This window comes from Engraulis encrasicolus, chromosome 10 (genome assembly GCF_034702125.1).
Source record: "Engraulis encrasicolus isolate BLACKSEA-1 chromosome 10, IST_EnEncr_1.0, whole genome shotgun sequence".
Lineage (NCBI taxonomy): Eukaryota > Metazoa > Chordata > Actinopteri > Clupeiformes > Engraulidae > Engraulis > Engraulis encrasicolus.
Genome location: NC_085866.1, coordinates 17,495,344 through 17,521,378, shown reverse-complemented (window position 1 = coordinate 17,521,378; position 26,035 = coordinate 17,495,344). Strand labels below are relative to the sequence as shown.

At 41.3% G+C, this 26,035-nt stretch overlaps 1 protein-coding gene across 1 annotated transcript in view; it reads right to left on the bottom strand.

Moving 5' to 3' along the window:
* Positions 1 to 25,252, bottom strand: part of rnf17 (ring finger protein 17) — a 44,428-nt gene extending 19,176 nt beyond the window's left edge. The window contains exons 1-21 of the mRNA XM_063208251.1: positions 25,062 to 25,252; positions 24,269 to 24,387; positions 23,749 to 23,840; positions 22,922 to 22,988; positions 22,442 to 22,522; positions 21,732 to 21,835; positions 21,292 to 21,457; positions 19,652 to 19,728; positions 18,883 to 18,945; positions 16,932 to 17,134; positions 15,963 to 16,082; positions 15,378 to 15,539; positions 13,629 to 13,809; positions 11,510 to 11,630; positions 10,321 to 10,511; positions 9,464 to 9,602; positions 8,832 to 8,988; positions 8,229 to 8,344; positions 6,502 to 6,616; positions 5,307 to 5,415; positions 138 to 368 (exon numbers count right to left, since the gene is read on the bottom strand). Coding sequence (XP_063064321.1) covers positions 138 to 368; positions 5,307 to 5,415; positions 6,502 to 6,616; positions 8,229 to 8,344; positions 8,832 to 8,988; positions 9,464 to 9,602; positions 10,321 to 10,511; positions 11,510 to 11,630; positions 13,629 to 13,809; positions 15,378 to 15,539; positions 15,963 to 16,082; positions 16,932 to 17,134; positions 18,883 to 18,945; positions 19,652 to 19,728; positions 21,292 to 21,457; positions 21,732 to 21,835; positions 22,442 to 22,522; positions 22,922 to 22,988; positions 23,749 to 23,840; positions 24,269 to 24,387; positions 25,062 to 25,122 — 2,675 coding nt within the window. The 5' untranslated portion in view covers positions 25,123 to 25,252. The remainder of the gene's footprint in view (positions 1 to 137; positions 369 to 5,306; positions 5,416 to 6,501; positions 6,617 to 8,228; positions 8,345 to 8,831; positions 8,989 to 9,463; positions 9,603 to 10,320; positions 10,512 to 11,509; positions 11,631 to 13,628; positions 13,810 to 15,377; positions 15,540 to 15,962; positions 16,083 to 16,931; positions 17,135 to 18,882; positions 18,946 to 19,651; positions 19,729 to 21,291; positions 21,458 to 21,731; positions 21,836 to 22,441; positions 22,523 to 22,921; positions 22,989 to 23,748; positions 23,841 to 24,268; positions 24,388 to 25,061) is intronic.
* Positions 25,253 to 26,035: the final 783 nt, after the last annotated feature.

Here is a 26,035-nt window from a genome sequence, read left to right as displayed (position 1 = left end):
GACTCCATTCAGAATAAATGGGCTACACTTGCTCGACAGTGCCCCTGGGTGAACTGCAGGCATGGGTCGAATAGCGAGTGGGGCAGCTGTTTGTAGACCGGCTCAGTGCAATTATTTTGAGGACTAAAAATCCATACCTCTTCAGCTGGCGATCATACTGCAGGAGCTGCACAAAGATGCTGGCTGGAGAGGTGACCTGGCAGACCCTGACTTTAATGTCCTTCTGATTCACAGGGACTGTAATGGATGGAGTCAGCTGGATGCTGTCTCCGTCTCCCGAGCCAGGAGGTTTGCACTCTTCCTCAACAGCCAGGAGAGGGGGGTCCCATGACGGCACCTCTGGGGCCACCGAGGACAGGTGCTTTGGACTGCGCAAATGTGAAGCCATGATCTTAGTGAGTGGAAGTATGAAGGACTGTATTGTGCTGTCCTTCAGGCTGTTCTTTCAATCTCATGAGAGTGCTTCATTTCCTTCGATTTCTTTGGTTCATATTAGCAGACCAGCCTAAAAATATTGTGGTCGTCAGAGATTTTTTTTACCCTAATTTTTCTGTTGTATTTTTCTTACCAAACTACAAAGCTATAACAGTATGAAATGCTTCATCCAATACTACTTGTAATGCCACAGCTCTGCCAAACCTCTCACACCTCTCAAAGCTCTGTATACGGTACACTGCACAGGTTACGTGGCAATTCTACAATTCATTTCAAACACACTTTCATGACAGGCCCTATAAAAAACTATAGGCGATATAAAAACGAAGGGCACTATAAAAACAAATTATTATTGTTGTTATTATTATTTTACTTGTTTTTTCTTATTATTAGGGGCCAAGCAGCGAAGCTGGCGAAGGCCCCTATAGTGTTAGCTGGTATTCTTACGATTATTAGGGGCCAAGCAGCGAAGCTGGCGAAGGCCCCTTGAGTGTTTCTAGTTCAGGGGTACTCAATTAAAAGTCCCCGAGAGCCAGTTTTTCTAAATTCCTCCCAATAAAGGGCCGGACCGGGCCTTTTTTTTAATGACATAATTATCTGTTAGCCTATATTTGCAGACTACATTCATAAATATTTATTTCTTAGTGAGAAAACCAATAACCCTGAAGATAACACTTTTCAAACAAATGTTGCTTATTATGACTTTGTTTATGCAGCTCTCACATGCATAATGAGAATCAGATGCAATAATGGACCCAACAAAGAGGACACATAGATAGGAGAACACCAGGTTTTGTCAACAAGAAAATGGCAGATTTGATGCAATGTTGACTAAATACAAAAGCCAATAATACATTGTCAAGTGGCTCATAACTTTGTTTGCAGTTTTATGAGGGTCTTAGCATTCCAGACGAACTATTTGGGGACTGTTTAAAAGTGTGAAAAGTTTATTAAGCAATTCGTTTTTAATAGGCTACCAATATTTAGCTGCCAGCAGAGCTCAAACACAGTTTGCCTTCATTTGTGTTAGCAACTAGCTACAGCTACTGCTAAACCAATTCGAAGTCCTAACACACTGTTTGCAATCAAATGTGGACCATTACTTTCAAAAAAGAGGCATAGAGAACTTTGTGAATAATTTAATTACAGGCTCTGACACAGTCCTTCCCTTGTAGTCTACCTCACAACCTCTAATGCCACCGTCGTTGGTGCTTCTGTCCAGAGCCTGCAGTGACTGACAAACAGGGAGAGAAACTGCCTGAGGGGGCGGGGCACGGCACGCTTCTTCATAGCGTCTGTGGCGCGATTTCAAAATAAGAGCCGACAGCGCGATCGGACCAAAAAAAACAATTTTACAATTTTTCAAAATTATTCGAGGGCCACAAATAGATGCCCCGCGGGCCACAAATGGCCCGCGGGCCGCTATTTGAGTATGGGGGTTCTAGGTTTTCTTCTCTATTATTATTCTTCAACATCTTTCCTCTCCCTTAGCAAGTCTATGGCAGCCCATAGAACCGTACATAGGAAAATGCTGTAAATTGGCACACACATTCGGGCCCGGCTCAGCATTACCCACAGCAATTTATAGGTCCCCAGCCCCAACACTCTAGCGCCACCAGCAGGTCAAAGTTGCAGGTACATTTCTGCTTGTAACTTTTGAACCGCTGGGCCAATTTTCATAAACTTGGTATCCCTGGAATCCTTGGGCCAAGACGAATCCAACGCACCCTATGACGTCATTTTCCGCCAGGATAGTTTTCCCGCCATTTTGAATTTTATGAAATTCAATAAAAATGCTATTTCTCCCACAATTTCTGACCAATTCGCCCGAAACTCGGTATATAGTATCTCTGGACTGAGTCCAATATGGGGTCTCAAGGAATATTGGATATCTTATATCGTTTAGCCGTGACAGCAAATCAAAATTGACGTAAAAGTGGCAAAACAGGAACTGAGGTCATATCTCAGCAACCGTTTGTCGAATTAGGCTAGGATTTTGTACACAAATAGCAGTCCATCCCATGACCTACCACAAAAAAAATCAGATCCATAGCTCAAACTCTGTAGCGCCACCAACAGGTCAAAATTATAGCTACCTTTTTGCCTGTAGCTTTTACACCATATGCCGAATTTCAAAAATAATACTATCACTAGAATCCTTGGGTCAAGCCAAATCCAGCGCACTATATGACTTCATGTCAACCGGAAGAAAAAAATCCGCCATTTTGAATTTTGTGAAATTCAATAAAAATGCTACTTGTCCCACAATTTTGGTCAGAATGCCCTGCAAAAAGGTACACTTAATATTGGGACTGATATGCTCTAGGATATTCAAAGAATTTTTGACACCTCTTATCGTTTGCTGGTGACAGCCAATCAAAATTGTTATAAAGGTGGCAAAACAGGAAGTGAGGTCATATCTACGCAACCGTTAGTCAGATTCTGTTTGGATTTTTTACACACATACTAGTCCATCCCATGACCTCCCACAAAAAAAATCCAGATCCCCAGCTCAACCTCTCTAGCGCCACCAACAGGTAGCAGGAATTGAGGTCCTATCTCGGCAGCCCTTTAACGGATTCAAACTAAACTTGGTTCACGTGATCACACTCCCCTCCAAGCAATGCACACCAACATTGGCGAGATTTTGGCCAAAGGGGGCGCTGCAGTTCCTTCTGTTGCCGTGGCGACTTTGGCAAGTTTACTGCTTGGCCCCGCATTGCTGCTTGCAGCTATATTTATGTCACCTTTCCTCTCCTTAGCAAGTCTATGGCAGCCCATAGAACCGTAGGTAGGAAAATGCTGTAAATTGGCACACACATTCGGGGCAGACTCAGCATCACCCACAGCGATTAATAGGTCCCCAGTCCCAACACTCTAGCGCCACCAGCAGGTCAAAGTTGCAGGTACATTTCTGCTTGTAACTTTTGAACCGCTGGGCCAATTTTCAAAAACTTGGTATCCCTGGAATCCTTGGGCCAAGACAAATCCAACACACCCTATGACGTCATTTTCCGCCAGGATAGTTTTCCCGCCATTTTGAATTTTGTAAAATTCAATAAAAATGCTATTTTTCCCGCAATTTTTGACCAATTCGCCCGAAACTTGGTATATAGTATCTCTGGACTGAGCTACACATGGGGTCTCAAGGAATATTGGATATCTTATATCGTTTTGCCGTGACAGCCAATCAAAATTGTCGTAAAAGTGGTGAAACAGGAAGTGAGGTCATATCTCAGCAACCGTTTGTTGAATTAGGTTGGGTTTTTTTACACACATAGATGTCCATCTTATGACCTACTGAAAAAAGATTCAGATCCCCAGCTCAAACTCTGTAGTGCCACCAGCAGGTCAGAATTTTAGCAACATTTTGGCCTGTAGCTTTTAAACCATATGCACGATGTAAAATATATTATCATCACTAGAATCCTTGGGCCAAGCCGAATCCAACGCACTATATGACGTTATGTCAACGCAGAAGGGAAATTCCGCCATTTTGAATTTTGTAAAATTCACTGTAAGTCTATGGTAGCCCATAGAACCATACATAGAAAAATGCTGTAAATTGGCACACATATTTGAGGCAGCATCAACATTACCCACAGCGAGTTGTAGGTCCCCAGCCCCAATACTCTAGCGCCACCAGCAGGTGAAAGTCGCAGGTACATTTCTGCTTGTAACTTTTGAACCACTAGGCCAATTTTCATAAACCTGGTAAACCTGGAATCCTTGGGCCAAGACAAATCCAACGCACCATATGACGTCATTTTCTGCCTGCATAGTTTTCCCGCCATTTTGAATTTTGTAAAATTCAATAAAAATGCAATTTTTCCCGCAATTTTTGACCATTTCGCCCGAAATTCGGTATATTGTATCTCTGCATTGACGTTTGTATGGGGTCTCAAGGAATATTAGATATCTCTCATCGTTTAGCCGTGACAGTCAATCAAAATTGTTGTAAAAGTGGCAAAACAGGAAGTGAGGTCATATCTCAGCAACCCTTTGTCGGTTTCGGCTAGGATTTTTTACACATATAGATGTCCATCCTATGACCTACTGAAAAAAAATTCAGACCCCCAGCTCAAACTCTGTAGCGCCACCAACAGGTCAAAATTTTAGCTACATTTTTGCCTGTAGCTTTTAAACCATGTGCACAATGTAAAATATATTATTATCACTAGAATCCTTGGGCCAAGCCGAATCCAACGCACTATATAACGTTATGTAAACACAGAAAGGAAATTCCGCCATTTTGAATTTTGTAAAATTCAATAAAATGCTACTTGTCACACAATTTTTGTCAGAATGACCAGCAAAAAGGTACACATCATCTTCAGACTGATAGGCATTAGGGTATCCAAAGAATGCTTGATACCTCTTATCGTTTGGAGGTGACAGCCAATCAAAATTGTCGTAAAAGTGGCAAAACAGGAAGTGAGGTCATATTTCAGCAGTTTGTCAGATTCTTTTAGCTATTTTTTGCACACATACTAGTCAATCCCATGACCTCCCACAAAAAAAAATCCAGATTCCCAGCTCAAACTCTCTAGCGCCACCAACAGGTAACAGGAAGTGAGCTTATATTTGTCAGCCCTTTAAGGGATTCAAAATAAACTTGGTTCATGTGAGCACACTCCCCTCCAAGGAATGCACACCAACATTGGCGAGATTTGGGCCAAAGGGGGCACTGCAGTTCCTTCTGTTGCCGTGGCGACTTTGGCAAGTTTACTGCTTGGCCCCGCATTGCTGCTTGCAGCTATATTTTCTTATTATTATTTATTGCAGAACCTTTGCCCAAGACAAATTTCCTGCGGGACAAATGAAAATAATCTTGAATCTTGCATCTTGACTCATCTTCACTGAACATTTACCTTTTGGCCAGTCCCTCAGTGATCAGAATGTGTGCAATACTCTTGGATTCCGTCTTGCTGTCCCCCTCAAACAGGCAGAGTGGTAGAGGCCCATATGCGGATGTGAACTCTATGTGCAAAAAATATACAACATACAGAATACATTACTATGACACTACAACTTGACAACTGAATCAGTTTAAGGGGTTTTAACTAACCTAGTGTAAGGGGTGTACTGTATGTAAATCGAATGCATATAGGGTTCAAATCTACCATTGAGCAATCCTTCCATTACATTTTTTCGCTAACAGGCTTTTCACTTGCATGAAATCTCTTCTACGAAAGCAGCCTTCACTTTAATCAGTGCTTAAGTTTGATACAAATCGTGCACAGGCATAAAATTACACAGCTATGCTTTTTTTCTCCATACATACCCATGCATAAGGGTAGGTCCCATTCTCACCAACCATTGCACAGGACCTAACCTGTCTCAAATCATGAACTTTTGCACTTCGGGCACTATGTTTCAGTGTGTAGGGCGCTCACACAGAACATTTCGGTTGAGCCAGGGCCCTGAAAGCGCCTGGATGATCCCCTAACAAGGACGAAAAACGCAGTGCTTGAACGATGGACACTGCGCGCACTAAACGGTCGCCATGTTGACAATGAAACTGAAGAAACGTGACGTTCAATTCAGTAGAAGAGTTTGGTCAACAGTCTCACCTAATTCTGTAAGTAATGTTGCTGAGACACCAACTTTTCAAACAGGGTTTTCGCTATATTAATTTCACTTCGGCGGGCCGCCGCACTTACACTGTGTCCCGCCACACCTCGGAAAAATTTGAGCCCTGTGTCAGGGTTCTAGCTAGCGCAAACTTGCGTTACGGCCCGTTACGCTAGGATTTTTGACTGCTTATTTTAAATACAGCATAACAGCGTCCTGTCTGTATTGTTGGGGTGAAAGAAATGTAAACACAAGCACGAGACGCTGTGCAATGTAAACAGTAGCAAGACGATATTTCGGCGAGCTAATGCTATGCTCAGCTGTCACTTCCAGCGAAGGCACAGTGCATAGTGCTCAAACTTTTCCACAACACTATGCACTGAAGACCTCTGTGCACTAACCGTCAGTGCATTGACACAAGTGCGTGATTTGAGACATAGGGCTAATACAGTATCAGTACAAACTAACATTAGGAAAAGAAAACACACTCACTCTTCATCACGACTGTAACTGGTTTCCTGTCAGCCAAGTCTCTGAAGCGTTTGATGCTTGCATCACTCCAGTAATCTCCATTACTTTCTATATCAGCTAGACGGCACCACACAGCCTGGAATGCCAAGAGGGACAAGGGGTAAACACACTTACATTTACACAGTATAGTGCCTTCCTGACGGTTAGTGTCGTCTGGTTGTAAAAGCACAATGCATAGTATACTGGATGTATAGAGCATCAACGATCATGTTCATTCACAATATTTTGAGTATATCTTGAGCCAATTGAAGCCCAATGACACGTTTTGAAAAAGTATAATGTATTATTATTCACTTTGGGTCATAAAAGTTGCTAAAAACACGAGTGGAAACAGATACCCAAACGCAGGATATCTGCCGTAATACTGCAAAATTGCTTCAATCTGTGAGATAAAATAAATTAGCATGAACATATTGTGGCTGCAGCCATAAAGGCTGGCATGATTTTTCTTTTTGCACATTTCATGTTTGCACAAATAAAGATGTTTTATTTATATTTTGTACTTGAAAATATTGCACATTTTGTATGACGATTATGACTATTAAAATTATGTTTTATTATGGAGAAAGATTGTACATTGAATGTGGAATGCACTCAAACTCCCACGATGCATTGTAGATGATGATGTCACTTCCTCTTCAAAGTTAATGAATGAAGGCTACTACTAGCGTTGATGTTTTTGGCATGGAGAAAGGGTAGCGTTTGTTTTGAGCTCCCGCAACTTAACTTCAAGTGTATCTGAAGCACAAGGCTTCATCAAGTTTACTGTGAGCTGAAAGTTTGAAGTCAACATTTTCCTCTTGGTCTATAACCCGGCAAAGTGGTATGTTGTATTTTATTTTATCTACTATTTTTATAACATTGGAGTCTGTGTGTGTGTTTATGGATATATGAGTAATGTTGTTATGTGTTTGTCTGTGTTTGTGTCAGTTCTACGGTGTACAATAAAGAAACACATCAGTACGAGAACCTGGTCTTGGCGTTAATACCGAGGGGAGAAACACATATGAAACCCTAGGTACAATACTTGATAAACAAATATCAATCAGATACATGAATTAGTAAAAGTATGATGTAGTTTTGTACAGAACTACTAAGCATACTTTTTTTTTTTTTTTTTTTTTTTTACAAAGCAGCGTTTGCCCATTATGACGGTCATCTTTGACTGCTTGTCCCCAGCTGTCGGTCTGATTTTCAGCATGGCAGTAGACCTAGCATCGGAGTAGGACAAATCTTCAACACTCGCTGTTTTCGTGGGTTTCTCGCCTGTTTAAAACCCACCTCCTCAACCAATCATGGTAGGCAATTCTCTTAGTGTAATACAGTCTGTTGTGCTCTCTCGTCATTTCACTTTATTGAGGCTTAAAAGAAATGCTGAATTGTTACTTCCGCCAAGGAGGTACGTTTTTTCGGTCACGTTGGTTTGCTTGTTTGTCTGTCTGTCTGTCAGCTGGATAAAACAAAAAGTTATGAATGGATTTTGATAAAATTTTGTGGTGAAGTGACTAAGTCATTTTGGTGGTGATCCGGATCCCGATCCGGATTAAATTTTTAAACACCATTCACCATTGCGGGATAGGGCGAATTGTTAACTCCATGGCCTTGGCGGCGGTTCGCACTCTCTGAGTGCTTTCAGTTGAACCATTGTATTTGTACAATTAATAAAGCACATGCCAAATGATCCTCACCATGGCAGGCAGAGACAGGAACTCATCTTTGATGACCCTGAGATCGTTTACTGGTACCAGTTGTAAGCTGCCGATGTCCACAAACTGCACCTCTGCCATTTGTGTTCCATGGAAACCTGCAACTCCGGAACACACATGGGACATGTCCATCAACAAATCTAAAAATACAATCAAGGGGGCGCTGTGGCGCAGCGTGCTAAGCCCCCCACATTTGGGCTTGCATGCCCACGGGGACCCCGGTTCGAGTCCGGCCGGGGTCATTTCCCGATCCCACCCCGTCTCTCTGTCCCACTCGCTTCCTGTCAACATCTCAGACTGTCCTATCTAATAAAGGCATAAAAGCCCCTAAAAATATATATATAAAAATACAAACATAACTCTGCATGTGTTCATCATACATGCAATTTTCAAAATGTTTGTGTATGCACATGTACATGCATGCACGCAAATACAGATACCAGACCCTGCCGTGGCTCTTACTACACTGATAGGTCGGCAAACCTTCCCCATCTCTCTCTCTCCCCACAAGGTTCCTGTCATTCTCTCACTGCCCTGTCCCGAAATAAATAAAGTCATAAAAAGACAACAAAAATACAGACACACCTGTGATGCGTGCTCTGTACCACACGTCCTTCTCATATGGGGCCACGCATGCCTGCTCCAGCATGGGGCGAGCAAGCTGTAGACACACGTCCTCTGACTGTTCCTTGTACAAGGCCTGCAGCTTAGCAGTCAGGAGGGGGAACTCCATGTTCTCAGTCTGAAGACAAACAAAAGTGTTTTTTTTACATTACATTACACTTAGCTGACGTTTTTTTTTAATCCAAAGCGACTTAGTTGTTTAGGGACAGGGTATTAGTAACAGGCCCTAGAACAATGTGGGGTTAGGTGCCTTGCTCAAGGCCACTTCAGCCATGGATGAAGGTGCTGGTATTGGCAGGATTTGAACCTGCAACCTTCTGATCTCAATGCCAGCGCTGTAACCATTGACCCATGGTTTACTGGGTATCGGTTAAGACACGGCCCCTGTTATAATCAGAACGGCAAGGACAATGCAAAGACAAAGCTGAAATGTATCACTAACGGCTAATGTGTAATGTCCCAGGAGTGCAGTTCTATGGCAGTCATTTTTAGCCACTTTTACATCATTCTACTGATGTAACTTGGCACATTATGAGGCTACTTGCACGGCCCTTTGCGCATGTTTGCACGTGTGGTGAAAGGGGAACGCTCACCAGCTGAATGAAGAAGTCAGCGGGTGTGTTGATGTGTGAAACGATGGCGCAGAACTCCGTCTTCGGTTTGGGAGAGACAGGAGGGTAGTACTGCAACGGCTTACAGCTGGTAGCAGTAGCAGCCACCTCACAATAGAACCTATTCAAACACAACACACAGAATATACATTACAGCCGTGGTTCTCGACCTTTTTTTGAATGAACGTCCCCTGGAACTCATCATAAGCCTCCTAATGCCCCCTTTGACCTCTTCATTAGCCTATAAAACATCAAGCAATGTATGGATTGACAGGACTCAGGAGCAGACATCCGCTTTTGCATGCATGCAAGATCTGGCTACTATTAATGCCAAAGCTGTCTACACTTTGATAAGTCAAACGTTATGGATACATTTTGGTCTTGCCACAAGTGAGATAGTCTGGAGACCATGTATGCAATTTCTCGTAGGAAATGTGTGTCTTACAATTACAGATAGCTGTTTATTGGACGTTAAGAGTGCATCATTTGGCATATGTACTGTACGTAGCCAATAGTAAATCATGCCAGTTGCATTCAAACAAACCGTAAGCTTCCAATTGTCAAGTAGTAAAACGTTTGACCGGTAGTGTGTCCATTTATCGTCAACTTCGTGTGATGAGGCCCTACCGTGGCTCTATCGGTAGGGCACTCGTCTGCTACGTGGCTGAGCCGGGTTCGATTCCCGGCCCGGGTTCTTTGCCGAGCCCTCCCTGTCTCGCTCTCAAAAATGTTTCCTGTCTCTCTCTCAAACTGTCCTGTCACTAATAAAGTCTAAAAGACAAAACATTTTTTAACATTTAACATTTAGTGCAATGAGGCAGAGTGCATATTCCATATACCTGGCAAACTCCATATAGACCATGTGGTCTCTGAGCGAAGCAGGCATGCGGTTGTTGGCGTGGTCCATAGGGGACTTCTTCAGGTCCACCAGCAGCGTCTTCTTGTCTTCTCTGAACACCTGCATTCGGACAGCTGACGCATGCGTCACCGATCTGAACTCATTTATGCTTTCAATGCTCCAGCCCCTCATCTGCCAGCAATTGGGAGCACACACACACACACACACACACACACACACACACACACACACACACACACACACACACACACACACACACACACACACACACACACACACACACACACACACACACACACACACACACACACACACACAGAAGTTATCTACAACCGTGCATTTATAACACAAACACAAGAGGCTGACTGTTACGTGCTGGGAGTACTTACAGGCTGATGGGGTGGAGTTCAAATAATACCCATCATAAAGCTAAAAGTGTGCGGTTATAACATCTTGTTTGCTTCATTTCAAATCCATTGGGTTGATGTATAGTACCAAAAAGATAAAAATTAGCAAATGTCTAAATATGCATGGCTCTAATTGTATGTGTCAAACAGAAAGTCAGATATGTTGAATGTTGGACAACTTGAAAGTGTTTGCCTCCAAACAGTATACAGGAATCACAAAAATATGGTTTATGCCTCCGTCCACCAAAAATTATGGCATTACTGTAAAGGTGCACTGTGTAGGATGGTGGTCAGAGTAGGTATTGCAACTATGCTGCTCATTGAAACTGTGCTGTCTACTGTCATATTTTATCTTTTCATGAATATTAACAAAATGATGAACTTACTTAAATGTACGTATGTTTTGCAACTAAAAATGTATTTTTCTGGAAATTCAAAATGGCGGACAATGAAGAAGATCCCCCTTTTCATGTATGACAAGTGCAATTTTCCAAGTCATAATGAATACTTAGAATTTGATGGTGGTGGTAAATATTCCTCTAAATATGAATTCTGCAAAGAAACTGCTAAAAACATTAGACAGTGCACCTTTACAGTAACACAAAATTGCAGGAGACAAGGTGGTGGTCGGGGCAAAATCATAATACGTAATATAATGTCCTTGACCACCTGCATTTCGGGGACATAAGTTACTATCTTTCCTATGACTGGACAATCTATGGTAAATCGAGACTATGGGTATGACACGATAGACCATCTTACCTGGGCAGGCACAATCCCGTTGAGACAACAGCGAATCGCTTGTGGCGGCCATCGACCTAACTCTATTCGAGCAGCGTGATCAGGCTTCCTCAGAGACTCACTCAAGTGCTGCTGCGAATCACTGATAGATAGATAGATAGATAGATAGATAGATAGATAGATAGATAGATAGATAGATAGATAGATAGATAGATAGATAGATAGATAGATAGATAGATAGATAGATAGATAGATAGATAGATAGATAGATAGATAGATAGATTAGTTACATACATTCATAAAGCAAGTGGGAGGAATACGTTAGTACACCCTATAGAATTTCTTACATTTTAGTATAAATTGGTCATGAAATATGGTCTGATCTTCACTACAATCTCAAGCAGAAACATCGTCTACTTGCACTTATACCACCCAAACAATTGAATGCTATCATATATTTATTGGCCATAAGATGCAATATTCACAGGACAGCAGGGAATAAGTAAGTACACCCTTGCATTCAATAGGTAGTTGGCACTACTTTAGCTGCAATAACCTGAACCAGACATTTCCTGTAGTTGCAGATAGACAAAACAACAAGAACAAATATTGTACCTTTCCTCTTTCGTACAAACTACCGCACTTCAGCAGCCAGGGTTTGTTTGGAGTAAACAGGTTTCTTGAGGCATGCCATATCACTTGAATTGGGTTGAGAGATGTCATCTCAAATGTCAGGGCCTCGGCCGGCCTATTCCACAGTGTGTATTCCATTGTCCTGAAGGCATTCTAAACTTGATTTGCTTCTGAAATATGGATTGTTGTCCTGTGTCAGCATCCCAGTATCAGCACCCATCCATTTTGCACTTCAAATGTGTAACAGGCTACATCAGGATTTTTCTGTAAAAATGTCTCAATGAACTCTTGAGTTCATTGTTCCACTGATGGTATCAAACTGACAAGGGCCTAAGGCACCAAGCTAACCCCATGTGATGATGCTACTGCCACCCTACATTGAGTGCGTATACATGCAGTTCAGTAATCTCGAATATGATCAGGATATTAAGTATCCCGAATTTGCGTTTGAGCATATAAACACTTCAGCATCTTATTCGGGATACTGAGAAATCGGGATATGCTAGGTGGAGTATTCCGAAAGAAGCCGGGAAACTGACGCATGTACATAGGAATACAGGGGGTTCACATAGAACGCTGTTGCTGGTATTCAGGCTACACTCATTTGAAGAGAATTCTATAACAGCCAAGAATGTAGACTGGGATATAACGTTCTGTGCTCATATAAACACCTTATCCCGAATATGATCATAACCAGGATATGCCTCATATTCGGGATACTGAACTGCATATAAACGCACTCATTGTGTGTTCCCCCAAACAAATGCACTTTGTACAAATAATATACAGCAGCATTTTGGCAGCAAGAGCTTCCTCTGAGCTGTTATCTCATGAAGCCAATTCTTTTTCTTTTTTCTTTTTTTAATTATTTTGTCCGCAGTGTAGATATAGAATAGAGATGATGGCATGGTGCAGTGAATTCTGTAAATCCTCAGATGACATTCATTATGTCTGACCTTATTGAGGACTCTGTGCTTTGCTCTTGGAGCACTTTTTGCTGGGCGATCACAATGTGGGACAGAAGCAACACTGCTGAACACTTTGGAACCCATTTGTAAAGGTCTTGGAGAGATGTTTTTTTGCAAGTGTGCAATAGTCTTGTTTGTCTGAACTTCTCAAAATAATTTTGAAGGATCCTTAGCCAAGGGTGTACTTACTTAGTCCTCCCACTCTTCAGAGGGTTTAAATCTTATGGTCAATAAAATATGATACCATGCAATTGTTAGAGTGGTATTAGCTAAAGCAGACACTGTTCCTTATTGTAATTTTGGGGAAGATTGGTACACAATGTGAATGTGAAATGTGAAAAAAGGATTTTCTAACATTTCCCTCCCACTGATAGATATATCAACAGGATGTGGTGAAGAAGAAGAAGAAGAAGAAGAAGAAGAAGAAGAAGAAGAAGAAGAAGAAGAAGAAGAAGAAGAAGAAGAAGAAGAAGAAGAAGAAGAAGAAGAAGAAGAAGAAGAAGAAGAAGAAGAAGAAGAAGAAGAAAACGAATTAACACCTTGGAATTAAAAGGGCCTTCTGAAAGCCATGGTCAGTGAAAAAAACGTCGAGCTTGGCGACCTCTGTAGCTCTGCACTGTCTCACAGTCTCCATTGTGTCCGCAGTCCGACCCCGGTGCACATCAAGCACATCCACTCTGCTCCATCCACCATGTGAATTGTATGCGAACAGCAAGTCACCTACACAAGCACAACAATAAATCAGGGCTTTAGAGAGAATTCAGGGTGAGAGAGAGAGCTCACCATTCCAAAAGGTACAAATGACTGAATGTTTCAAAGTGCGTGAGTGACTTAAACATACTCAGAAGTTACTCTCTCACTTGCAACAAGGATATGGAACCCACCCATTTGGAATGAAAGTAAATGGAGCGAGTCAAGCGGAATCCTGTTTCCGTTTGACACATTCTCTGGATTTCAAAGATTTGTATGGGTGTTGGAAGACCACTAGTTTTCGGCAGGTAGCAAAAGTTACTTTAGGTTTTTTGCAAAAGTAGGTGGTAGACTACAAAGTGAGTCTCACATAGGTGATATTCATTGTGAGCAGAAGCTTAAAGCCAGGCATACACTGCAATATTTTCAGTCGTGGTTATTAAGCTCCTGCTCACACTGCACAAGGAAATTTCACGATTTAAAAGTTCATATCTCACGACTCACGTCCTCACAATATACGAGCCGACGGTCGGATGCGAGCAGAACGGTCCGACTGTGCGACACGACACACGAGTTTCCTGGGGCTGCAGAGGAGGGAACTTGCACACCTGAGGTGGAGATGAGGACGCGATCAAGTGCGAATCGCACGGCCCTATTAACTTGTTCATGTGTAGTGTCAAATCGGGTCGTAGCACTGCTTTAACTGTGCAATTTAGTCATGAGGCACGACCAGGATTTCAAACGGTTTCGATTTTCTTGCGACCCTGCGATTGCAGGATCGTAAGGCGAAATCGCTTGTCGTTACCCCATGTACACTGCACGATGCGAGACTCACGATTGACCTGCGATTGAGCAAGATATCTAGCCTGGTCCTGACCATCACATAATACTACCATTTCATTTCGTATTTATGGTCTGGCATTTGTTTGCTCTGAAGCGATTGTAGGAAGCAGGAAGTTTGCACTCAGTTATGGTTTGAAATTATTGGACACCTCTCACCCAATCGCTGGCAGTTACTCAACAACAACATAGCGCAGACCAATGGCTCTGGCGCAGATGTGTACGTCATTGTCACGAGTGTCCTCCCCCTTTCGCCCCCACGTGGTGGGCGTATTTGATTATTGGCTGTTTTCTGGGGGGGCGTTGCGATCAAAATTCTACTGCTCCAGACACTCCACAGAGAAGCACGGCCAGACTACAGTAGTGGAGCCAATCCTTTGGCGGAAGTACGTAGGATGGCTCGCGAGGCTACAAGATATCGGCCCGACTCCCAAAAAGTCGTGCGAGTGCCAAATCGGGGCAAAAGTCGCACAGTGTAAGCCCGGCTTTAGTCAGGCAGCCAGCCCTACCACGGCCACTACTGCTGAAGTGGCTGAGCCCCTCTTGTGCAGTCCAAATAATTAATTAATAAGTATTTTTGCACACACACAACTAACAAATTGCTTGAAAAGTTAAGTCGACAATCACACCATTGGTTATCATTTATTTTGAGATGTAATCCACAAGGAAAGGCTACATGGATCTGAAGATAGGTCTGATCTATTCTATTGACCTTAAGATCAAAAGAAGTTTGATAAAGCTTGACCATGTCCGCTCACCTTTGGTGATGGTGTCCTCAGGAGAGAAAAGGCCTTTGTTCCCAAAGCAGAAGGAGTTGATCACCCGGCGTAACTGGTCTGCCCTGCCTTCCTCCGACACGTAGCGGACATAGAAGTGACCTGGATTGACCACATGACTGACAACAACCCAAAAAAGACGCACTAGAAAAACAATGATAAACATGGTCAAAATGCTGTATCTTTGAAAAGATAATATCCTGAACAATTTTAGTCTGTTTAAAATCATTCACCTGGTCATTTTTTTTTGTAAACATTTTACCGTCTCAAAATCACCCAAATATTCAACTTAATATGTGACTGTGAAAATGTAAGATATGTCCAGAAAAAAATCCCTCCTTTTAGGATTTTTACATATACTGTATGTTGCACATATAAAAGGATATTCGGTCTATGCATGTGATGTATAAACAATTGTTGAATCATGACAGTATAAGAAAAAAAAAGGGTCGCAACCTGACTTTTTAAGGCTAATTGCGTGGCAACCCTGATTTTCTCCATTCTGTGCTTTTAAAATACACACAAAGACACCATTAAGTCTACAAATTCACATAAAACGTTGAACACCTTTGTCTTTACTGTCTGGATGCTTTTCCAAAATTGGAGGGCGACTCTTCTTCCTATCCTTCTGCTTAGGCATGGGGGACTGCTGTATAGGGTTGTGCTGTACAGGAGTTGGACACAACCCTAGGAATGCACATACAATGTAGAAAAACAGTACAATATTCAACATTGTATTGCATTGCATTGTAGTAACTGCTTATACCAGGGGTGAGGAACCCGTCTCTGAATCTCAGAAATTACAATTAACCCTATCCAGACTGGGGGCGCTAAAAGTGCCCAAACCAGCTTCGATGTTGTAAAATTCCTTAACGACTTACGCTATGACTACGAAACTTGGGACTTTTCCTAAAATTTAGTTGGCTACAATTTAGTGCCAAAAGATTAAGTTTATCATTTTTTGACGTTGTCTGTCATGGCAATGGTTTTCTGACAGGTATGTCCGACCAAAAATCACTTATACAAGTATCCTCAGTGTACCTTCACATACTATTTATAGTATAGTTATTCCATAACATTTGCACAACTTAAACTAATCTAATGTCAGCTTCATTAATTATAATTAATTTGTGCTAATTTGATGGCGTCATCACATTTATAATCAAATGGCGAACTTTATCTATACCATTGCACATTTCACCTCAAGTTCATTGATTCTTTTTATTTCTCATTGCTTATGAGTGTTATGTATATCATGCCCTGCAAATTTGCTGATATATCCTCTTGCAGAGGACTTACTGCTTGGTGCATTGTTTTAAGAAACTGAAGCCACTTTGCATATCTATGACGCCATTTTGTGACATAATTTTTCATATTTTATGAAATATGAATAGGTATTTCCTTTAGCATCAGAGTACCTTGTGAACATTTAAGTGGTCTGAAGCACAAAATAGCCCTCGAATTAAAAAGGTTCCCCACCCCTGGCTTATACTGTATAAACATCAGATGTTACCACATTTCCTTCCATTTCCATACCTACTGAGCTGTCCTCAATAATTTCCTCAATTATGACATTGGGACCAGAGTTCGACCGAGTATTTGGAAGCCCCCGGTACCCCTGCACCAAATCAGAGGTAGGGAGCGAAGAGGCCGTCTTTGGACCAGACGAGTTACTTTGAGAATCCGCTGGACTTTTGGAAGACCTTCTTGATATTCTCTCTGCACTCTCCATTGGCGCACTGCAGAGAAACAGAAATGCATCTCTCTAGAGATTTAGCAGGTTTAACATTTCAGAGAATATATACAATTGAGTGCTTTTTTTTTTTTAAGAGAGGCTGCCATCACTCAGTGGACACATTGGCTTGGGCACAATGGCACAGTAAAAAAAAAATTAACCATTTTCATTGGAGCAAATTTCATTTGTTCATGTACGTATTATGGGTGGGCGATATCTCAATATTTCCAATATGAGTCAATGACATTTTTTGGGCTCAGACATCAGGTGGTACTAGTGATAATTGGTAGTATTAGTAATTGGTCATTAATATACTGCAATGAGTATGTGTCTTAGATAATGCACTAAAAAAAACATTTAAAGGGACACTGTGTGAGATTTTTAGTTGTCCATTTCCAGAATTCATGCTGCCCATTCACTAATGTTACCTTTTTCATGAATACTTACCATCACCATCAAATTCTAACTATTCATTATGACTGGAAAAATTGCACTTTTCATACATGAAAAGGGGGATCTTCTCCATGGTCCGCCATTTTGAATTTCCAAAAATAGCCATTTTTAGCTGCAAAAATGACTCTACTTGGATCATACTAGGAAATATTTGTTTATTACTTAGTAAACTTCCATGTGAAGATCAAATTTGGCAATAGAAAGTGAAAGTGAAAGCCCATTGGGAAACGCCAACTCCCATTGTCATTGTGACACAGCACTCCACAGCACACAAGTGAACACTGCACACTGCACACAACGAAATTGCATTTATGCCTCACCCGTGCAGGGGGGCAGCCCTCAGTGGCGCCCCATGGGGAGCAGTGCGGTGGGACGGTACCATGCTCAGGGTACCTCAGTCATGGAGGAGGATGGAGGAGAGCACTGGTTGATTACTCCCCCCACCAACCTGGCGGGTCGGGAGTCGAACCGGCAACCTCTGGGATGCAAGTCTGACACCCTAACCGCTCACCCATGACTGCCCTTAGTTTCAATGAGCAGCATAGTTGCAGTACCTTTTTTGACCATTTCCTGCACAGTGCCCCTTTAATGCATACAACAGTGGCATTAGCTGTGGTTGCACCACCCTGACGTGTGCTACTACTAAAACGTCATAGACCCACATATCGAGGTGAAAAACCACCTTGAGATAGATTTCAATTGAACTTTCACCTTGATATAGAGCTCAATGTCACCAAAACCAAAGCATTAGTGGTAGGCTAGTCTAAAAACAGCAAAAAGCTGTACTGGGGTATACTCATGAACGGCCATCCGGGTACTTTGCTTTTAAATTTCCGTTACGCCCCTTTATGGGTGAAAACAAACCGAATGTCTCATTGACTTACATGCTACATCGGCTAGCCTAAATGAACACATTCCATGCTTCAGCCACGGCTGTTTGGCTATATTATTTGAACAGCCGGCAACACAACACGTTTTCGGCATGTTGCGCGTGAACAACGCTAGTCTACCGGTCCCTATCTTTCGTTTATTAAACCCCAACATCACCAATTGACTTGCATGGGTTGTTGTCCCCCACAAATGGGCGTAACGCACATGGAAAACGTCACGCCGTTCATGAGTATAATGAAGCGCGAAGGCAGTGTGGGCGGGATAAATGGTTGACTGTCAAATTGCCTCTGCACACAACGCCACGCAATAGTAGTAGAGTAGTAGAGTAACTTTATTGATCCCCAGGAGGAAATTCAAGTCCAGGGGGAAATTCAGGTAGGATGGAGCATACAAAGACATGAGTCTCACCTAGTACTGTTGCCCTGGGTGATGCTGAGACTCTGTTCCAGCTTCTCTTCGTCAAGACAGCAGCTGCAAGCACACAATATGCATTAAGTGTGTGTGTGTGTGTGTGTGTGTGTGTGTGTGTGTGAGAGAGAGAGAGCATATGTGTATGTGTGAGAGAGAGAGAGCATGCGTGTTGTTGGTACTCAAGAGTGTGCTATACTTTTACTGTAATGTACAATTATATGTACTGTATAAGGTCTTTGTGGAATTTTTGTATTTCTGTATTTATTTAAGATGACAGACACCTTAATTTCCTTCGGGATTACTAAAAGTACTCTACTCTAAGTATGATGTTTTTTGCATCACACTTTAGCATCACATTTATAACCGACCAATTTACATTATCATTATGAGTCATTTACTACCACAGATTCTTTAACAAAACAAAAAAAACCTAAATCCTAAAATCTCAATTTGAAAAATAAGGTAAATAAAAATGTGAAAATCTTACAAAAAAAAAACCCTTCTGGGGCGTGTGTTACGAAGAGGGGTTACTGCTATCAAGGTAACCTTAAGAGTAACTTGGTCAGGACTTAACTTCCTGATTGACCCATACTACAAAAGATGGATATGTTTGAACCGAGGTATGTTGCCGTGGCAAATTACTCTCCATCTCAAAAAACGAATCGTGGCAGGTTATGTTCAAGGATAACTTGGGTACCCAAGGGTAACCCAGGTACATGATACAAGGTGTATGTTTATGTGCATATGAACATGTTTGGGGACTTACCTGAGCCCTGAGCACTTGTTTAGACAGCTCAGATCAAACATCTGCATCTCAACAGGAGCAAGCAGAGCTTCTATGACCTAGATTACAAACAGATAATAAAAAACACCATCCCTGTAACGATACGACAACACCGAAAGCGACAAATATGCCGGAAGTACAGTACTTGACTTTGAATAGAAGAGCAGGCGGCAGGGCAAGAGGTGCAAAGCGACAAGGGTGACAAGAGAGAAGTTTAACTTCCGCAAACTTTATGGTAATAAACTATGGTAGATAGTACAGTGACAGCCACAGCAGACAATTGGAATGTCAGAACGTGTTGTACTGTTCTACTATGACACTTAAAGGATAACTTCAGTCCATTTCAACATGCAGTTGTTATGCTCACACTACCCTGGACTTGTCAGGACCTGTTTTTTTCACCCTTTTCCGAGATCCTGGTCATTGTAATGGGGGCAGCTGTTTGTTTCCATTTAAAAAAAAACATTTGTATTTATTCCCAAAAACATCCAAAAGGTTATGCAACATCAGTAGACAACTTGCAAACAGCGGCACCTTTTGGGAAATATTTGGAGTAGGCTCATATTATCTTATGTACTTTTTTAACAATGTAAACAAACGCTGCCCCCATTAGAATAGCTCATATCTCGGAAAGGGCTGAGCCGAAAAATGTGGCATCATCGGGTACTGACAAGTCAAGGGTAGCGTGAGCAATACAACAGCATATTGAAATTGACTGAAGAGGTCCTTTAAGCTACTTCTGCCATTGCTTGTCTGAAGGCAATGCCCTCTGGGCTTCGTTTAGCTTTTGATGCTTTCAGTGTGTTCGTACGTTAAGCTTGACAAAGCCATACATTAACAGTTTAATTTATAAAGCATGTTTCAAACAATGAAAACTGACCAAAATGCTAACACTGTACAGCACCTCTGTCAGTTTCCCCTGGTTTAAATGCACTTCATAAATTAAATCAACTTATTGTTCACTTGGGAATATAAACACCTATTTTATGGTACTGGAGCGGAGAAAGGCTCACCAGCAAAACTTTAAAAGCATGTTGTCATCTGTTTCTTTGTTCACCAATATTTATCTATTTGTTTCTTTTCAGAGCACTGAGTCTTGAAAAGCACTAAATACCGTAATTGTGATATTATGGTCAACTCCTCCTCCTTTTTAGACTGGTGTGAAAGCTACCCAGTAGATACAGCTATAATTGATGTGAACTGCTATTGTTGTCTGAAAGAAACAGATGCTATACTGCTACTATAGCTTTGTAAAATTACTGTGACTGGGCATCATCTACTGTATGTCGAATTCATTTTGTAGAGTCCATCTTGTAGTTTTAAGCTGGGAACCCTCAGAAAATGACTTTGTAATGTGCAATATCATCTTGTATGTCATGCGCAGGTAAGATAATAGTAATCGCTGGGTAAGATAATAGTTTCCCATTTTCGGTATAGTGCATGGTATAAATCATGAATATACGTACAGTATACTGTTTTAATAAAACAAACCATAAATCTATCTATGTTTAATGCCTGAAGTTCAACTACAAATTCTACTACAAATTCCATGCAACTGAATTTGAAGTAAATATTGCTATTGTTTCAGGCTCAGTGCACTAGCACATAGTGCATTAGGGTACCTTCTCTGCATCGCTATACTCTTGGAGCAGAGGTGATGTTAAGTTTTTGGCCTTCACAATAGCACTCTCGATACTTCTCTTCTTTTCTTCAAGCTTCTGCAGCATGGCATGGCTTTCTGAGAACCAACGTTCCAGCTGATCTAGCTCTGCCACCAATGTCATCTTCCTACAACACAAATACAAAAGAACACAACCACCCAGTATGGACAATGATTATGGTGGCTGTGTTAAATGCAAGGACTATTACACTCATTGAGCTGACATGAGAAGGTTTATAAATATTCAGCTCTTATATAAAATTTGAAAAAATCAATTGCAACACAGGCAGATGTGGCACTCAAATCTCCTTGAATGTGACACATTCAATGTACAGTCCTGGTTATGTTTACATGTTTACGTTCATCAGTCATCACATCCTAAATTCCTTAGGCCGTTCCTACCTTTTCTGAACTAGGCCCGCTGCTTTTTTGGTCATCTCCGTAATCTCTGACATCAGGCGGCTCTTTTCTTTTATCATTTGACTCTGCAGTTCATTTACCAAAGCCTGCACGCAAAAGGCACAAGATACAAATTTACTATTGAGGTACTACACATAGTGTGGGCACAAATGTGAGGCAGTGTCATTTCTACATCCAGTACGTAACACATTTCTCGTAAGCAATACTGCCCTACAAAGGCAAAGTACAGTAACTACATTTTGTACCTAAATTGAGTTTAAACGGAAAATGGTCTTCATTACACCCCTTTTGTCTTGTGACAAAGCCTTGTGGTCCAAACATGTCACGTTTTAGAGATATTGGTATGTCAAGTCTGCAGTAAATACAATAGCCAACCTAATACCAAACTTTGAAGGCATTTTCCCCAGATTCAATGTTGGCATAGTTACTGCACATTGCTTTTGTAGGGCAGAATAAACCATGAGAGGATGCCTTATTATACTCATTTTACAACAAAGGCATGTGTCATTGGAACCTGTTCGGCATTAATCCCGTTCAGCAGTGATTCACTGATTTTGTTCAGGTTGATTGTGTTACCAAATTAAGAATGAAAATAAGATACACGTACATTCAATAACTCTACAGAGTGGATTTATTAACCAATTACAATCTAGGAACCAAGTAAGCAGTATTAGCAAAATATGACATGCTACCTCGTAAACACTCTGCAACTCGCTCTGCTTTTTAATGGCTTCACCAAGGGCATCATCCAATGCTCTCCTCAAAGTCGCATCCTGAAAGACACCAACACTCATCACATACAGGACTGCATTCAAAGTATGTAATGTGTATGGTGGGTTCATGGTGTGTGCCTGAGATAGGAGACAATGAATGGCATGAGGGTTGTGTGTCTATTTCTGTCAATACACCATAACATACAGCCTGGCCAAAAGAAAGTCCCAACTAAAAAAACTGTCACGTACATAATAGTTGTTGGACCGACTGTAGCTTTCATTACGATGCACATTTGGTGTCGTATTGTTCTCAGTAAACTTCTGCAACATATTTCTTTCCAGTGTTGCATTAAGGGGTAACTTCTGCCAAATGTTTAGATATTGAGTGATCAGCAATAGATGGAAATTAATCCGGGTTTTTTTTAGCCAGACAGACAGTGTATGTAAGAATTACTTTACCTTCTCCTTTTGGGGTGATACAGCACCAGTGATGTTTTCCGTATTGGCATTCTGTCTTTCTTCTCGGCTATTAGAGAAATGCCCACAAAACTATGTCAAGAATCATGGCATAATGGCACTTGGGAAACTAGTAATCAGAATTTGAAATAATAACAATAATAATATGTATTGTTTAGAGTGCAAACAAGAGTGTGCAACTATTTGGGATGATACAGGATTGGACAGAAATATCTGTTTCATAAGGTAAGACAGCTGATGCTTTGTTACCTTGTTTGAGAGAAAGATAAAGCCCTCTCAAATGTGTATTAGTTCGCTGGAGTAAGCTTATTAGCAATTGCCATTGGCAGTAGTCAATGTTACATGGATAGCTGAGAAAAGCAGCAGCTGCCTAATTACCATCCAAACTAGTTTGTTTTTGCCCAATCCAATCCATTATTCTATATGTTTGCAGACCTATTTCTATGACTACAAAACCCCTTAACCACTGCCATATTAATTAATATATATATATATATATATATAAATTATTAATATATATAATAATAAATATTACAAATGTATTGGTAAAATGAAATGACCAACTTGACACCATATTGGCCATTCTTGACAACTATTAGACCGTTATTATAACAGCTCACCATTGGTCACGGCTTTGTAGGTAGACCAGAGGGTCCCGTTATTGAAAATGAGGCATATTATAGAACCATACAGTGTTGTCAATGAAGCTATTCTTTTTGTAGGTGCAAAATAATGTAGCCTAACACCCTTGTGCACGTTGCCACTGACCTCAGCTGTCATGCACAACTCTCAGTTCCCACTTTGCTTACCTCCTCCTAATTTTGGCAGTGTAAACAAGCCCGATGGTCTTGCTGTCTACCTGCAGCCCGTCAAGTCCTTCTCCATTCACGGAAGTGGTCATCTGAAACAGATAATGTTAGATATACATCTTATTTGCTTCAACTTCTTACATTGAGTTTTGATAATAAAGCACACTTTAGCATTCAAAAGGAGAAAAAAAATCAGAGTTGAGCCTGATTCTTAAAGGTAGAGTATGTAATGTTTTTAAACTTTTTAGTAGTTTACTTCTAGAAGTCATTCTGCCTACAAATGCTACGAATCTTTGTCATGAGTGTGAGGATTGATCGCAACTGGGCAGCAAATTCAACGACCATGACAAGACTTGCTTGGTCTTGTGAAGGCAGGGATAAAAGGCTAAAAATATCATACAGTGCACCTATAAGATCTCCACGTATTGTACAGGCATGTATCTGTCTGAAAACTAGTTCAAATCTAGATCAACTGTTTGAAGTGCTGTAAGGTTTTAGAAGGGCTGATTGCTTTCATCACCTTGCAATCCGGGCACATGATTGTGTTCGATGGCGAGACCAACAGAACGTTCAGACAGACGGCGCAATATACATGGCCGCAATGGAGCAGGTGCGGGAGGTTTTCCGCCTCCTCCTCCCCTGTAAAAACATAGTAACTTTCAGATACACGAACACCCCACCCAACATGTTCCACGCACAAAACTAAAAGAAAGCATTAGTGTTGCCCCTTGTCCAGGCTTTTCCTGATTGTCCAGGAAAAAAATACGTTTAGGACAATGAATGACCATTGCGTACAAGCAAAAAGGTCGATTGCGTTTGAAATGTCCTGGATTTATCTCAGAACGAGGTGGCACTGGCAACCCTAGACAGCAGCCCGTTACGGTGGGGAAATACCCGTAGTTCTAATAGCCAAGGCTCTCTACATAAATAGAAAATGCTGGTGAAAATTAAGTTTGTACCCACGTTGGTAATGAGAAGGCTACACGCGTAGGCCTACGTTTGGCTTGTAACATGTCTAGAAGCCTAATTTGGCTAGTCAGGGGTAACGTTAATTTAAGCCCCGTGTATAACCATGTGCCTCACACGGTTATAATACTTTCAGTAGTGATATTCGGATAGCAATATCCAAACTTAATTTACAGTGATAATATTCATCAGTCACAATTTGCAAACCAACGAAAGCTAACAACTGGCTAACAATGCTGCTAGCAAAGACCAGCTCAGCCGGTAGGCCTAGAAGTCGGTGGAAAATATGTGCACAAATAAACATTAGCACAAAAGTGAGCCATTGCCATGAGCCATTAATGACATACCAGCTAAAGTGTACACCTGACGACATATCTTGCATGTTGTTTCATCAAGACTTTCAGACATCTTGGTTTAAGCGACGAGCCAGCCAACCTGTCCTACTGACTGAACAGCATCAATCGACGCCGCTGACCTCTGGACCATGTGTTGTTGGAATGGACAGATGCAGAGAAAGAGCCATAGGCTCTCTAGCGCTAGTTCTACAGGTAGTTCTGATGTAGAGCTATGGACCAGCCAAAAACTACTCTCAATGTCCAAAACCCCCCTACCTCCCATTTCTAAATGTCAGACCATATTTTTTACAGAAGTTTAATGTTAACCACAGGAAAGGTAGGGTAGATTCAGGTTGAGTGGGACATCAGGTTGAGTGGGACACTTAAGGTTATTGGTCAAATAAAGGGTCATTTTTTTGCCCAATCACAGATATAGTGGATTATTGCCGAATATCTAGTGGACAAGAAACAATGATTTGATTGGTCTGACATCACAAAGATGATCCTTTTTTTTGTAGTTCAAGTTGTGTCACCTCTTGAACCTGACAGAATTCACACCGTGCAAGTGATTGGGTATTTCTGCACCCTAAGGGTGATAACTCTGTCCTTTATAGGGTAAGAATATATATTTTAGCTTTTAATGGATCATAATGTGAGTGTTATTATAAATCACCATCATTTAAAATGAAACATTATTTATTTTTTATGAAAATTGCACTTAAAACACTGTCCCACTCAACATGAAAATGTTAGGTTGAGTGGGACAGGGCATTTCAGGTTGAGTGGGACAGTGCTTTTATTCATGTTAATATGTCTAATTCAGAAATTTCTTCATTTTTTTTTCCTTAATATTGTATTAATCAATATTTTCAATCAATATATATCAATATCAATATCAAAATTCCTTGTAATTTATTGTTGTCTGCAAAAAAACCTGGGCCTATGCAGTCACCCTCCACAGCCAGACATGTATACCATGAAATCCC